Genomic DNA, 17,513 nt, shown 5'->3' with positions numbered 1-17,513 from the left:
TTGCTTGTTGAGGGTGTACCTGAAAATGGAAAAGGAGAAAAGAATGGGAAATTACCATGGTATACTAATTTAGACATGATATACGAAAAAAAAATGTAGGTCCTTCTATGGCAACTGAAAATTTTATATCCAGTTGAAAAGAGCCAGAACTGAGAGAAAAGGAGAACTGTCCTTTCAAAATTGCTCAGCAACACCTGGTTCTTCTCTTGTTGAAGTTATTTTTGGTATTAGCTATTATGATAAAACTATTGAAAACTACTTGTGACTATTCCGTGAGATGTCATTACAGATGTTTACTGAAAGATCAATTAATAGATTTATTATACGGATGTATAGTATTTTAGTATAGTATTTTAAATTGAAGTATAATCAATAATGAAGCAAATTTTTTATATATAAAGAGATTGTATAGCATAAGCCTAAGGAATAAAAATATTGCTCAATTTAAACATGGGCAGAAATATGACAAACCATAGTGCAGAGCATATTTAAATTACAGAAAAGAATTAACTGATTTGTTAAATAATTTCGGCATGACAGCATTAAGCCCAAGAAGACGCAGAAAATGAGAAATAAAAATATTTTCAAACATGCCTAAATATCATAGAAATTGTGAATAATAATGGTAATTCTTGTGAAAAACCTACATTTGTAGATTAATTTCATAGTACCATGGTCCATAGTACTATGGTCCTAGTACCATACATTACATTTTTTTTAAAATCACCATTCATCTTATAGTTGTCCTGGTTACTGATCTAACTCCAAGAAACATGTAATTGTAAACAATTATAAATTATCAACAGAAGTTGTGGGAAAAAAATGGAATATAATAGTTAACACTGGTAGTTATTTACAGCTTCAAAATCTTAATTTGGACAGATAGAAAATACATATTCAAACATGTTCCATCTTGGCAATGATCAAGAATGGTAACTGATCATTCTGAGCTGACTTTTTGCAGAAGAGAAAAAACCCCAAGAAAATAACAAAGAGAAAAAAAATACATCAGCTGAGCTGTCTGGGATCAGCAGTGTAAATGATAAACTGGTGTATGGAAAAATAATGTAATAGCATCTCATAATTAAAGCAAAGACAAGTTGGGATGAGCACTAGGTGAAAAATTCAGGTATTTAACTTATTACTGGAGGATGTGGAAGATACATCTTGAAAAGATACGGTATGAAGTTATTTCAACCAGCTACAAATTTATTTCCACAGCTTTCGAAATGTCTTCTATAATAAACACTTTTCCTGAATACACATATGTACAAAATCACATTGTAAATAAATACTTTAGTCTCCTTAGAAGACACTTCGCAGCAGAATTTGTCTTTCATCTATCATTAACTTTGATACAATATTCCCCAATCACCATATTCTAAATCAACCCCCTTACAAATATAGAAATAAGTTGCCTCTTAAAATTATTAACTGACTGCAAAGAACCACTACTCATTTTGTCACAGTAACATTAATCTTGTGAACAGCATAAAGTACTTTTAACATCATTTTAGTATTGCCTCATTCAGCCTGTTATGAGTCAATAAACTGTAACAAAAGTTTTCTAAGTATGCTGCATGAAAAACTAGGGCTGATAAGGTTGCTGAGCTTGTTTTTGTTGATTTCCTCTTCAGAAAGATTCATTATAGCACAGTGACTAATACCAGAGATGTAGGTTTCCTATTTCTCTTGTATTTTGTGTTAATAATAGATTTATTTCAAGCAATTATTTCACTTTCCTTACATTAAGTCATGTTAAATTGGTGCTGATCAGGCTGCAGAAAATTTGCATGGTTGCAAACTATTTTGAAGTAAGTATTTTTTCTTTGTTTAGACAAGGTTTGATTTCCGCTCTGGATGGAAAAGTGAAGAGAATGTTATAAGATTAGACCACAGGAAACAAAGTAATTAAGACACACACATATTAATATACTTGGTCTAAAACTTTGAAGATTTTTTTTTAAGTAAATATCAATTTGAGATCTTAGATATGCATTTATGCCTTCTGAGAACTGCATCTGTCTGTTTAAAATTTAAAAGTGAATGCAAGAACAGAAGGGATAAATAGAGACATCACCTGTAGCTTGCACTGTATGTTATTCGGATGTTTGAAGTCTAGACTGGAGTATGGTAAGACCAGCAGCAGCAGAAAACTTTCTACTAAAAATAAAAGAAATTCAAAAATTCATAATCTTGTGACGGGCGTGTCGTGGTTTGAGCCCAGCCGGTAACTCAGAACCACACAGCCGCTCGCTCACTCCCCCCCTTACTCCCCCTGCTCCCGGAGGGATGGGGAGGAGAATCGGAAGAATGTAACTCCCACGGGTTGAGATAAGAGCAGTCCCACAACTAAGGTATAATACAAACCACTACTGCTACCACCAATGATAATAATGATTAGTGAAATAACAAGGGGAGAGGATACAATTGCTCACCACCCGCCGACCGATACCCAGCCCGACCCGAGCAGTGATCTGGGCCTTCCGGGTAACTCCCCCCGGTTTATATACTGGGCATGACGTGCTGTGGTATGGAATACCCCTTTGGCTAGTTTGGCTCAGGTGCCCTGTCTCTGCTTCCTCCCGGTTTCCCCTCCTCCCTGGCAGAGCATGAGACTGAGAAAGTCCTTGGTTGGAATAAACATTACTTAGCAACAACTAAAAACATCAGTGTTATCAGCGTTGTTCCCAGGCTGAAAGTTAAAAAACACAGCACTGCACCAGCTACTAAGAAGGAGAAAAATGACTGCTATAGCTGAACCCAGGACAAGGTGAAAGGGAACACACTAGATATAGAATCTAGAATTAGATGATGCTCCTATTTATGTTTTAACCATCTGACAGTCAAAATTATCAGTACTGAAAAACATCGATATTAAAATGGTTGAAATGGTTATACCAACAATCCCCCCAGACCTTGACACTACCTAACCCTTTCCACTGGTGGTGCACTCACACTTCAAATGTCCCTGTGGGTTTAAAGTATGGCACTGCAGTTTTCTCCTCAAAATTGTAGATGGCAGTGGAGAGAGGGATGTTGTAAAGATTTGCCAGCATCGTGACATCTTTGCCAGGAGGACTTTGATGGACTGGGATTTCTTTCTTCTGTTTGAAGAAACATCATGTTGATAGTTTCTTCTTTCCTTAATCTTGGGCTTTGCTTGGGTTTCCCTTTAAATGTTTCCCTGTCACAGCCCTGTTCCTTCTCCTGGGCTGCCAGCTGCAGCGTGGCAGTGTCACCCAGCCTTCCCAGGCACACAACAGGCAATGGTTTTCCAGACAGTGACTGGGGGGCAGGGTGTCACCCCCTCCCCAGTGGGGACATTCCTAAAGCTGAAGCTGGAGCAGGGGAGGCAGCAGTCACTGAGCCTGGTGCAGAGGTTAAACCAGCAATGCCCACCTTGGGCCATAACAAGACTGAGCCCCTGCACTGCCAGATCAGTACACAGCTAAGCCTCTCTCTGCTAAGGGCAGACATCATATTTACTGGATTACAAAATGATAAAATCAAGCGATACCTAAAGATATCAGAGTTTAGATTCAGTTCACAGATGAATAAATTTAAAGAAAGGGATGAAGAACAAGATAAAGCTGAAGACAGTGCAAGTAAAATCTATTAATTTATGTCTGAATATTGGAAAAATCATGACAAAAATGTCACAGTTGTCAATATTGCCAGAGGAGGTCACCTTGCAGCTGCACAAGCTGCAAATATCAATTCAATAGTTACGACATTTTAATTTTCATTTTAAGGACACAGGTTTTACTATGAGCAATTACTTTATTAAAAATGAGGAGAACTTTTTATATTAAAAGATACCTGATACCTTTATATACCTTTTTATATTATATATATACCTTTTATATTATATATATATACCTTTTTATATTAAAAGATACCTAAGTGAAAGACAAATTTCTAAGAAGCAAAGTATCTCTCATTTGAACCGATATATGTCCATACAGAGAAAAGAGATGTATTGGTATGTTACATTGTGTATGTAATGTATGTATTTCATATATTGCATATATATTTTAATGTAAACGCATAGTCCTACAGAGAAATACCCATGTTTTATTCAGTGTAGTTGCTGTTTATTAGCCATTTTAATTTTAACATTGCAATATAGAATAGAGTGTAAAAATAAACTTAAAATAAGGGAAAATTGGAGATCTGTACTATGTGGTAAAGTCATAAAGAAAAAGATGTTCTAGCATCATTCTAAAATAATGTAAGCATAGCTTTGTGCAAAAAAAATTGTATTCACATTTACTTCCTTATCAATCTATAACCTAAATGTATCCAGAATATAGTAATATTATGATTACTTTTATAGCTTTTGATTTTCTTCTCTATTAGGCATGTTTTATGTAGTCTGTATTAGTCGTATTTAAAACTGAGGCACTTATGCATTTTTATAGTCAAATGATAATAAAAGTCAAAGTTTCCTGTATAGCTAAAAACTCTACTTGTTTTTCTCTTCTTGGGATACAAGGAATTACACTTACTGTTAATAAGTAATATATTATTCACATTACGATTTAAATGTCTCATCAGAAATGAGGACAATACTGTCCGTGGAGGTTTTCCAGACCCAAGTGGACAAATCCAAGAGCAGCCTGTTATGACTTCATCGCTAACACTGACTTCAGCAAGAGGTTGGACTCCAGACCTCACAAGGTCCCTTCCAACCTGAATTACTGTGATTCAAGAATGACATTTCCCCTGGGAGCTTGACCTGGTGGCCTGGTTAACGGCAAAACGCATGGGATCAAAGGTATGCCATGGGTGCATGGAAGCAGATGACAATGCAACAAGAATTTGACCATGGTTATATGCAAAATTTCTTGTGAATAGCATGTAGTTCATCATAGAGTAATAATTTTTACAATTCTCATGTTATTTAATAACACATAGGTAAAATTCAACCTTCCCCCCAAAAAACCCACAAAAGTAAGTATGAAAAAAAAGGTAGGCGGAGGTTTTTTTTTTCCATTTAGATTGATACTTATCACTAACTGAGACTCTATGCAGGCAAGCGGGAAGCACAAATACTTGTAAATAATCTTAATAACTGGAAATAATATTAATTACTGATGAGAAAATGTATTATTTAGAATACAAGTATGCCTTGGGTAATACATTTAGACACTAACATTCTGTTCATTTAATTACTATAGCACACCACCTTCACTATTTATTTCAAATGAGAACTTGGCAACTTGGAATAGCACTTAAGACTGACTGCAGGGAAATAAAACAGATCCGAGTCACGTAATCAGTAAGAACCGGAGAGTTGCCCCATACATTTTTCCACTATGAACCAGAAAAAGCCCCAACGCAATTGCTAAGAAAAGTACTAGACTCTTTGCATGAAAGGTCAACCCATTCTACTTTAGTGAACAAAATACTCTTCACGAAGTCATCTACTTCTCTGAATTCTGTTGAGAATAAAATCAGAGATTGCTGGCAGAGGTAGCTACAAACAACCAAAAAAAAAACCAAAACCAAACAAACCCCCCCTCCCCCCCCCCAAAAAAAATCCATGATGCTACCATGGCCATGCTTTTCCAAAATAAGAAGTGCAAGACAGAAACTGTTCTAACATATAGCATATTGAGTTCTGTGAAAGTGAAAACATCACTCAGCAGTCATTGCTTTAGATATTTATTGCTGTGACTGACTGAAACATCCACAGGTTTTTAAGTAAGTGATGAATTGCATGTTTTTATCTAAAACTAGTTCCCAGTCATGGATTTTTGAGTGCACAGCAAAAAACCCCACACCATCAGAGATAGTTATTAAAATATTCTTATCTCATTTGTAATGTTATCTTTTAGAAGTACTACAATATCTTAACATAAAAGATTTAGACATTGAGTACATTTACAACTTACACAAAGCTCAAAGAAATATTGGAGAATCACAGAAGAATAGACTGGCATTATGGTGCATAATGTTCCTCTGTGGTGTTCTTTCACTAAAGCTGCTTAAAAGTTCCTTTGTCACAGTATTTGTAGCAGAGCAATTTGGGTGGAAACTGAGAGTTCAATCCCCTGTGCCTTAACTCTTACAGAATAGAAACTCCTTTAAAGCATGCACAGTGGCATACTTGAATACATTCAAAGACCCCTCCAAAGTCACACTTGCTGAGAAGCACAGAGACTTTCCTAGCTAGCAGTAACAGCTAGAAAACAGCTCTAACAGTTGCATCAGGGCTTTCTTGAATTTGTTGTAGGCATAATATGAAGCACTGATGTTGTCTCTAGAGGTCCTAGATAATTTAAATTCTCATCTGATATGATCTTACCTCATAATAGGTAAGATCTAATCACTTGATCTCAAACTCCCAAATGCTCTCACTGGATAGTCCTATCTGCTGAATTCTTCATTTCAAGCAGCTCAAAAAATCTTCAGGGAAGAATTCTACATCTGCTTTACCCTGAAACACCAATCTGATTGATCATGTTTCTATTACCAATTTCAGTTACTATCTGTTTAGCTGGGGATTGTTTAAGTTCTATTAAATATTCCCATACAGTTAGATAGTATGTGTGTATCCTAAGAAAAATACTTATGTGCTAATATCATATATATAAATCATATTTGAGAGGTCGTAGCATTCCAGTGAAGTTCCTGCTGACTGTAAAAGGGAAGGATAACCTGTATTTTTAAAATGGAAAAAAGGAAGACCCAGGAAACTACAGGCCAGTCAGTCTCACCTCGGTGCCTGGCAAGATCACAGAGCAGATCCTCCTGGAAACTATGTTAAGGCACACAGACAATAAAAAGGTGATTCCTGACAGCCAACATGGCTTCACTAGGAGCAAATCGTGCCTGATGAATTTGGTGGCCTTTTACAATGGGGTTACAGCACTGGTGGGTAAGGGATGAGTGACTGGCGTCATCTACCTGGACATGTGCAACGCATTTGACACTGTCACGCACAATATCCTTGTCTCTAAATTGGAGAGGCATGGATTTGATGGATGGACTTGGTGGATAATGAATAGGCTGTGTGGTGCAGTTGACACACTGGAGGGAAGAGATGCCATCCAGAGGGACCTTGACACACTTGAGAAGTGGGGCAGTGCAAACATTATGAAGTTCAACAAGGCTGAGTTCAAGGTCCTGCATCTGGATTGGGGCAATCCCAATCACAAATATAGGCTGGTTGAGAGAATGGATTGAGAGCAGCCCCAAGGAGAAGGAATTGGTTGATAAGAAGCTGGAAATGACCTGGCAATGTGCGCTTGAACAGAAAGCCAAACGTATCCTGGGCTGCATCAAAAGGAGCATGACCAGTAGATCGAGGAAGGTGATTCTCCCCCTCTACTCTGCTCTCGTGAGACCTCACCTGCAGTACTGTGTCTCTGGGGTCCCCAACATAAGAAAGTTGGGGACCTGCTGGAGCAAGTTCAGAGGAGGGCCATGAAGATGATCAGAGGGCTGGAGCAGCTCTCCTGCGAAGACAGGCTGAGAGAATTGGGGTTGTGCAGCTTAGAGAAGGCTCTGGGGGACCTTAGAGCAGCCTTCCAGTATCTAAAGGGGGCCTACAAGAAATCTGGAGAGGGACTTTTTACAAGGACATGGAGTGACAGGACAAAGGAGAATGATTTTAAGCTAAAAGAGGGTAGATTTAGATTAGATATTAGGAAGAAGTTCTTTACTGTGAGGGTTGTGAGGCACTGGAACAGGCTATCCAGAGAACTTATGGATGCCCCATCACTGGAAGTATTCAAGGCCATGCTCGATGAGGCTTTGAGCAACCTGGTCTAGTGGAAGGTGTCCCTGGGCAGGGCAGGGGGGTTGGAACAAGATGATCTTTAAGGTCTCTTCCAACCCAAACCATTCTATGATTCTATTCTATGACACAGAATCATAATCATGATCAAAAGAGTAAGACAAACCACAGAACTTCACAGCAGCACTTCCATAATTAGGATACAACATTTAACAGTGATTCTATTCTTGTATGGCATGGTTTCCTAGAGAAAGGATTGCTATTATTATCATTGTTATTATTATTACTGTGATTACTTTGATTACCACTTTGTGGCAACAAGACAGAAATAAGAATGGTGCCAATCTTGTTGGAGGATTCTGCAAAATCTGTTTCTTTGAGAGACACAACCAGCCTTTCCGTGTAATCCACATGGGATGTCAAGTACTGAAAGACTTTAGAAACTAGAAAACTGAGGAAATAACTATGAGCACATGTCTAGGTAGCATAATACAGTAGAGCATTAGAGTCCCAAAGAAAGATATGCATAGCAATCGCCCTGAAAGCTCAGTGGACTTGTTAGTATGGCATTGTATCTGGTTTTACCACCATGCCTCTAAGGAGAACTAATCAGCCTGGGCCTGACACAATTCTGATATAGCTAATTTTTTTTTTTTTTTTTTTTTTTTTGGGGGGCAGGGTAGTGGGAGCATTTAACCTAACTTGCAAATTTTGAACTGTGCTGTGTAGTATGCTTAGTTGGCTGTATGAGTCTAAAGAATCATCGTCCTCCATTTTCACTAAGGATTTAAAAAATACCCTGTTTTCAGATGTTTCCAGATCTGGTTCATATGGAGCAAAAATGTTACACATGAACTGTCAGAATGCACAAATGGCTCACCTACTGGATATTTTATATTTAAAATATTTCTTCTGTTTTGTTTTTTGTTTGGTTGGGGGTTATTTGTTTGTTTGGAGGTTTGGTTTTTTTTGGGGGGGGGTTGGTTGTTTGTTTTCCATTAAGTATAAATTATTAATATTAAACAGACCAGCTATGGAAAGAGAAAGAATATGGGAGGGGACACACCACCATAATCTTATATTATAATATAGGATTCAAGACTTCGTTCTGATCAATGTGGAGTGATGTATGCAAAAAGAAGCAGAAGTTATTCAAAACTCTTTATAAATGTTGTTACATTTAACCTCTATGAAGGTGCAGGAAACCTAGAGGCAAATCTGTGAAATCAAACTGATATCTCCCAATCCATCACACCACTTTAGGCAATGAGTACAACTGGAAATGGGTCTAAGTCTGAACATGTACATGACTGCATGAACAATGTCTTTTTTATCATTATAAAGCAGTCTCCTACATCGATGCTATTCGTAAATAACCGAGATTCATAAATAACTCACTGTTTCTTTTCAGCAGTCAAAAGTAAGAAGCAGAGCTAGTTCTATTCTTCTTTTAGTGACTCCTAAATCCAGAAAAAGGAGCTGGTTCTCTTTGAAGATAAATAATAATTAACTATAGAACACATTGGTGAAATCACCTTAGAATTGCTATACCAAATATATTCAAATCAGACAGTAATGAGCATGAAGAACAAACACTTTGGATTTAGATATTCATTGCCAAAAGACAAGGATTTTTCTCCCTAAAGGCACAGATCCGTAACCCAAAACAATTTTATTTTACTAAACAAGGGGAGTGTGCTGTCATCCAAGTTCTTAATCACCAAATTTAATTTGTATACACAGTGAGAGTTGCTGTTGCCAAACACTCATTATGAATGGACTATAGCATTGCATATTTCAAGCATAATCCATACAAAAAATTAGGTAGTTATTTACTGAGTCTCCTTAAGGACCAGTGACTTTGCATGTGCTGTAGAAACCTTTCTTATGAACAGGATTCGTAGCTCTTCAGTAACTTCACTGCTTTGAAACTACAAATACATTTCTCTACAATTCTATGATTCTATGACAAAAGCAGGGAGATCACTTAGCAGTTATCATCATGGGCAAAACAGACTCAACTTGGAGAAAATTACTATTTTATTGCTAATTAGCTTTTCGGATGGTAAGAAACAATGATGAAATAAAGCAACACTTTCCCCCTTTCTTACCTTCCTTGTCCCCCTTTGCTGGCTCAACTTCATTCCCAATTCCTCTACTTCCCTGCCTTGAGCATCACAGGGTGGTGGCGAATGGGAAGTTGTGGTTCACCTATAACAGCTCCTCTTTGCTGCTCCCTCCTGTGCTCGCACACTTTTTCCCTGCTCCTTGCGTGGGTCCTCTCCCCAGTCCTTCAAGGTATACCTGGTTCAGAATGGGATCTCTATAAGGCCACAGTTCCTTCAGGAAATAATCACCTGCTCCTGTGTGTGATCCTCCATAGCCCACAGTATGGATATCTGCTTGTGTTGGGAATGTTTTCCACAGGCTGCAGGGGAATACCTGCTCCAGCATGGTCTCTTCCACAGGCTGCAGGGAAATTTCTGCTCCAGCACCTGAAGCTCCTCCTCTCCCTTCTTCTCTGACTTTGGTGCTCACAGGTTTGTTTCTCAGCTCTCCCCCTCCTCCCTGTACCTCTGAAGTGTTTTGCCTTTTCTTAGATACATTTTCTCAGAGGTGCCACCACCTTGGCTGAGGAGGTCAGCTGTGTCTTACAGTGGGTACATTAGAGCCAGCTGTAATTGCCTGTGTCTGGCATGACACAGCCCCTGGTCTCTTCTCACAGAAGCTGCCTTGCAGCTCCACAGCCCACCAACACCTTGACACCTCCACCCAATACGCAAAGTAAGATTTCAGTGGCTAAAATAGAATGTATATTAAACTGAAGTGTATAAATTCAAAATTCTGATTCACACTGCCAATTATTGGACATATGATTCAAAAGATGCCTAAAAATGACTAAGTACCATGAAGTCATTTTTTGCAGTGAAGGTTCAGTCATCATTTCTGCAGAGCAGTAATTTTTCCTGAATTCTAAATAGCTATTCTCTTAATCTCAGATCTACCCTTACATTCTTATCTTCTCTATGAGATCAGTACAAACTGACATTTGGAAGTAACTAAGGGTGCACTTAAGTGGTATGTTAAACCAAGTCAAAACCTTGGCTTAAAAAGCTCATCTTGTACTTTATCTTTAATGTCAGGTCTGAGCCCCAGCCTTCCTCATCCTGGGCCTCAGAACCTGCTGTTCATCTTGTCTATATGACAATGAAAATCTGCTCTAGTTTTTTATACAGTGGGCTGATCTGATCTAAAAAAAAAGTCCCACAAGATCTAATCAATGAAAAGGGAGAGAAGTTTTCTTTATCTTTTTGACCTTCTCAACTATTTCTACAGCTTCATGCTGCCAGCCATCTCTGGCAGTGATTGCATCTGCACTCCTCAAACCTCTGTCTGTATTCCTTGCTATTGATATGCAGAGGAAGGAGAGCAACTACATTACTAACTGAAGTGACTATTTATTTAGAGTCAGAGGGGACGAATCTCATGGTACACTCCCTGAGATGTCAAAGCAAGATGCCACTTACTTATCAAGAGAGTCCAAAACTGACTGGCATGCCAAGACCAAATTTAACATGTACACTGACAGAACCAGGTTTCTGTATTAAATATGGAGCTAGTGGTGTCTGTCTTTCAGCTCAACGTTTAGCATATTCACACGAGTTTTGGGAATTCTAGGTTCAGTGAACACATCATCATGAAGGGGAAAATTTACTTTATGCATTTTCCTGAGAAGTATTATAATGTCCATGCTATAAGTTAGCCTAATTTTTAAGGAAAAGAGGAGGAACTTTTGCTGTGCTTGCTGATTTTCAACACTACTCAGCAAAGATTTCCTGAGCCAAGAACAAGAAGGTGTAACCTCAAGGAGTATTTGCCTTGAAGTGCCACGTCTAGACTGCTACCCCCCTCTCCTGAAAGTCAAGGTCAGGACATAAATATTCTTTTTCCTCTCAAAGTGGCTTACCATCTACTAACTAGAGCCTTAAGCCATACCTTCCTGTTGATGAGGGGGACTGAGTAGCTGGATGAGCAGCTAGCAGCTGGCCAAAGTCAACCCAACACATCATTGGAAAAAAACTTTAGTCTTTGCAAGAGATCTTAGAATTATTTATTTAACCTCAAACAAAGAAATAAAGACAAATAAAGACTTGAGAATTACCATGCCTGTCCCTGAAGGCAATAATAACTTGGTAACCCTAGAATCCTTTCAAATGAAGCAATTAGGAATTGTAAAAAAAATTCTACAGTCAAAAAACTTGTATTCTTATTAAATCTATTTTGCAGCAGACACAGTGATCCAGACACTTATGGTTTGTACTTGATTATAAAATAATTTTTTCATGAACATGAAAAATATTTCACTTGAAGCATGTCTGAATCATCTGGATTAAATTTTGATGTAAGGTTGTTCATATGGTAAGATTTATATAGAAGAAGTGATTAACACCTCAATCATGAAATGACCTTCTGGGTAAGTGATCATAATACATTATGTTTAATTAATTATTCCTTTTAAGATGTTGTACTGTGCAGCTGAAGAGAAATTAATACTAGTGTTTTAATTAACAGGTTTTTAATATCAAACTCAGTGGAATATACATGCATTTGTTTTTTCTTGTTTTATTCTTTACATGATTGTGTACCAGTGCACGTTCAGAATGCAACATCACATTGATTTGTGATAATGCAGATATAGCTATACTCACTGATTGATTTCCTTATTTTGCTTTTAATTTTAAATTGCTGATTAAGTCCCATTTAGTTTATAGTTTCACAAACAGTCAAAAGAGTTCCACTTGTTTGCATTGTATCTTCAGATTCTCTGAACAAACGTTTACCTACCAAGCCAAAATTAAATCTGACATAGACTTTGATTCTCCTTTCATTTCTTTAGATTATGATTAAATTTCCTATATTTATGGTAACATTTATGAAAACAAAGGATTCTGGAATCATATAAACAGTCCTTGATTAAGACATATAAAAGGGTATCTTAGTGCTGAAAGATGACTACGTAAGCCATAGCTTCTTACTAAAAAGATCTATCCTCTATATACATTAAATCTCATGTTTGGTACATTACAAAGTATAATGTTTAGAGTTGCTTGTTTCTTTACCACATTTGCAGTACAAAATCAACAGTTCATGTTACAACCATTAACATTCATCACTTCAGCCAATGAATGGCTAACCATTTAGATAAAATAGGTTTTAGATTCAGTAACTCGGGAAGTATCTTTTAGTTTTGTGTTGTTCTATCTAATACTCAGTTACCACCAACATACAAACAATAAGCAGTAACAATGGTGATCTTGAGTAAAGAGATATTCTACTTAGGTCTTTCAGCCACTGATTTTTTTCAGTTAGTTCTGTAAACCAGGCCAGACCTTCCCCATATAAAGACAGGACATATGGAATGAGAATGATCAGACTGGAGAATTGAAGAGTTCACAGAATTCTGTAGCTAACTGGCTACCTAGAGACTTTATGCTATGCTACCTAAGCGTAGCATAACATAAGCATTAAAAACCAAAAACAGTTTTCCAGGCCTGCATCTTTCAACATGAAAGTTTAATGCTATTTCAAATAAATCAGTATTTTTTGCAATGGAGTGTAAAACTAGGAAAAACTAGTAACATCTCTGTGTGCTGGGAAGTGAGACGTCAAACTAATGTAAGGAGACAGTTTGTAGCTTTAGTACGCGTAAGTCATAGATCTGAAGGAACAACAGATGTCCATTTACGAAGATCCTTTTGGGCAACAAGGATGATGTATACTATATATACACAGTTGCTAAAGAGCAAATACAAGTGAAAGAACAGCAGCAGCTGATAGAACTGGAATAATAAGTTCTTGTGTTGTCAAGGTGACCTGGTGGAATTGAGCAGTATTGTTTCATGGAGCAATATTGGCCAGTCAAAGCAATTAACAAAGCAAGGACTAAGCTGTGGACAGAAAGTTATCACTGGGTCACCTGCACCTTTGATATGGCTTTGCTAGTCAGTGTGATTGATGACAACCAAACATACACAGAAGGCTAGTGCAGAAGAGGGGATGCAGTCATCTTTAAAAGGTATTTTGTCAAAAAAACCCCCACAACCCAACAAACAAAACCAGAGGAAAGGAACTGTGTACTTTTGAAAAGTTGATTATTTGTTATTATCCTTTTGTTGCTTTTCTCCTCTAATACAGCACTGCTTTACTAATTCACTTTCAGGGGAAAAAAGGTTTCTTGAATGCCCAGATCACTTAGTTTTATTTTCCAAAGTATCTGGGATGAGGACTTTAACCAGAGTTTATTAGTGTTATCTAGGGTTTAAGAACACCATTGTTGCTGCCAATTATATCCTGACAGAAATCATCTGAACTGTGATCACTTTTTGAAAGAGTCCACCTAAGTTGCAAAGCAGTAGATTTTATCTTAGTGTTGTGGAAAAGTTGTATTTTAATAGTTAATAAATTATTTTAATGCATTTTTTTTGTTAAACAGGTGTTTAGAATTAAATAAAATTATGAACAATGTAAAGTAAATCCAAAATAAATAAAATTATGGAATACTTCAAATTTTAAGAGATACATAAGCTGCCAAATTTTTAGAGCTAGAGAGATCAGTGTCTAAAGACTGCTTTGCTTAGAGATTAAAACTACATGACAACCAGAAAAAACATTCAAAATGTCTGAAAGTGAACAGTTTTAAAACTAATTTTTATAAATGAAATGAAATATAGTAACATTATTTGGCCTATCCCATTTAACGTATTGTAATTTCTTTCCAGTTTCCATTCAAATTTAGAAGTCTATAATACTTTAATAATTATAGTCAATGATTAAAGTTTTCTCTGTACATTAAAACACTTTTGAAACTCAAACGATCATTGTGTAAAGATGCACTGTTCAGTACCTTTAAAGGTTCCTTGTCCATGATAAAGAAAAAAAAAAGGCTGTTTCTAAGTGTATGAAAAAAAGGCTGTTCCTAAGTGTATGAAATAACTGAAATACACCTATCTTTCAAAGAGTTAAATAAATTGCTTTTGTCGTACTGTTATAATTCAGTACATTGACCACTAATATTTTGTAGTTTCATTGTATTTTCTTTTACTATTTATAATTCCAAAACTTGGTATTCTCAGATAGTATAATTACCTTTTCTGTATTGTAGGTAACATAAAACAAACAAAAAATATGTTAAATTAAATATTATTAGCTATTTGAATTGTAATTGCTAGACAAAGTTTTCAAAACCTCAAACTATCACAGAACTACTTCACAAGTCCAGATGTTTTCCATACACTTCATACATGCTCTTTTTGCTTCATAATCCAGAAAAGCAATGTTTTGCCTTGAGAAGACCTTGCTTTGAAATCAAATTACGTTCATTCACTTCTGAGCCTGCTAATACTGCAATTTCATTTTAAAGCCTTAGTTTAACTGCTATACCAAACACTTTGTGGATTAATTATTCCTTCAGACTTAGTCTAACTGGTACCTTGCATAGAAAATGTCCAAAGAGTGTCAATTGAAGGGGAGGAAAAAAAAACACTGGTTATAATTAAGTGATTGCCAATGCATCACTAAATTTTGAGTAATGTTTTAGTGTTTGACAGACACCCAGATATCATCCCACCCTGGTTAGAAAATAACTAACACTGAATAGTAAAAAACTATTCTTACAAATATATTGAAGGAATTTGTACCAGTAAATAGTACTTGTAATACTAAACAACTACTACAGCTAATTAAAACAGAACAAAACAAAACAAAACAAAGTCACAAAACCTCCCTAGCAACCCCCAACATCCTATCCTTGTGGTTAAATGTGTTAGGGAAAAGAACTCAAGTCAAACTGCTTAATCAATAATGAAGAATCACGAAAGGAAAGCACACTTGCAGATTGCTTGTTCCTTTTCGAATTAGAGTCTCATAAGCCTTTCAGGTACAGCTGTCTTACCTTTTATGAATATAACCAGAAATTCTTACAGAAATGTATACAGAAAGGTGAAGACAACTGTTTTGACATAGATTAGTAAGCTCTTCCGAAGAAAATACTGGGGGGGGGGGGGGGGGGGGGGGGAGCTTTTAAAGTTTTAAGCAATAGAATGATATAGATTTTTCCAATTTTTGCTGAAATGTCAATGATAATTTTGAAGATCACTGCGCTAGAAGTATGTGGACTAAAGTTTATGGTGGATGGAAGAAGGATATACAGCTACACAGACAGTTCCAAAACTGTACTTGGTCTTTGTTCTGTGTAGAAAATACATTCCTCTTAGTTCAGTGGATGTGAATTGTGTCCTTTCTAATCTTATGAATTACGTGGTATTTATCAAAGGATGGAATGGGTAGGAAAAAACATTTTATGCAGAAAGAATGCAGAAATAATACAACTTGAGGCATACAACTATAAAAATTTCTGCAAATGGAGTCCTATGACCCCATGTGTTTACAGGTTGCTTAAGCTGGATATATCAAAACATTAAGTATGAACTACTTGTTCTACAGCATGCAGAGCATTTAAATGTCACTATCATTTTAGAGAAATTTTACTGCATCTCTACCCACTAAATATTTTGCCATTAGTTCTGCAAAAATGTAACAATTAACACTAAAGGCAAGTGTCAGTCCAACAGGTCAGCAAAGTCAGTGGCTGAATCCAGAAAACATTTATTTTCTTTGCACTATGCAATCTCTCTTTTAATGTGTTTCAGCTGAATGTATGGGTGACTAAAGAAATCATAAATCAAGCCTTAACGTAAACAACATCTTGAGCTATTTAGCAAGAATTGGAACAAAGTTCTATTTGAATTAATAATGACTTATCCTCCAAAAATGAGATGATCCTGTGTATTCTTTTTTTATCTAGTTGAGGCCACTGCTATAAAATTAAAAACCTGTAAAACCTGTGAAATAGCTTTCTCCACTGTGGTAGAGAGCGGACCATACCTGTGAATCCAGGTGGACAGAAGCACCCATAGCCACCAAGCCTGTTGATGCAGCTTCCTCCATGCAAGCAAGGCAAAGTTTCACACTCATTTACATCTATCTCACACAGAGACCCATCGTACCCAGGTGCACAACTGCAGATGAATCTTCAGAAAACAAAAAATCAGGTAAGTCAACAGAAGTAAACAACATGATCTATTCCAATATTGTGAAGCTATATGTATGTCCTGATGTCAAGTTGGTATCCCTAATCCTCATCTATACTAAAATAATTAAGACTGTTGTCCTGGGTTCAGCTGTAACAGTTATTTTTCTCCTTCTTAGTTGACCTGGCGTGCCCCAGCTCCCCAGGGCTCACCATACTGATGCTAGCCTTAGCACGGATGCCTGCTCAGCACAGCACTGCAGCCCAGAACTCCAGAACTTCTCATTTCCATGTTTCTGAAGCAAGCAGAGCGATGTATCCCTTTTTTAAATCACTAGAAAAATTGTGCACAATAATTTTAGCTGAGGGTATGAGGAATGACATAAGGGCTAAAGCTCTTTTCGCACAAGTCTCTGAATGATTGTAGAGTGTTGTGGAAAAAACACTAGGTACAAATTTTTCTCTTGCTTACACTTAACTTTTAGTAAACACACTAGAGAAGGTCACCAGAAGCTGAAAAGGGAGATTAAAATGAAATTCTAACTGAAGATTAAATTCTAACTGAGGATCAATTTTCCTTTATTTTACTCCTATTCCAAATTTATAAAGAAAAAAGAAGAAGAAGGTAAAAAGGTAAGGGGTGAAAGAACAAATTGTGCTGAAAACAGTTTCCCTTCT

At 36.8% G+C, this 17,513-nt stretch overlaps 1 protein-coding gene across 1 annotated transcript in view; it reads right to left on the bottom strand.

Moving 5' to 3' along the window:
* The window catches only part of EYS (eyes shut homolog), a 797,046-nt gene that overhangs the window by 458,437 nt on the left and 321,096 nt on the right, over window positions 1–17,513 (bottom strand). Inside the window, exon 24 of the mRNA XM_030490420.1 lies at window positions 16,691–16,836. Within this exon, the coding sequence (XP_030346280.1) occupies window positions 16,691–16,836 (146 nt within the window). The remainder of the gene's footprint in view (window positions 1–16,690; window positions 16,837–17,513) is intronic.

Source organism: Strigops habroptila, chromosome 6, assembly GCF_004027225.2.
Source record: "Strigops habroptila isolate Jane chromosome 6, bStrHab1.2.pri, whole genome shotgun sequence".
Lineage (NCBI taxonomy): Eukaryota > Metazoa > Chordata > Aves > Psittaciformes > Psittacidae > Strigops > Strigops habroptila.
This window is presented reverse-complemented; position numbering and strand designations above follow the sequence as displayed.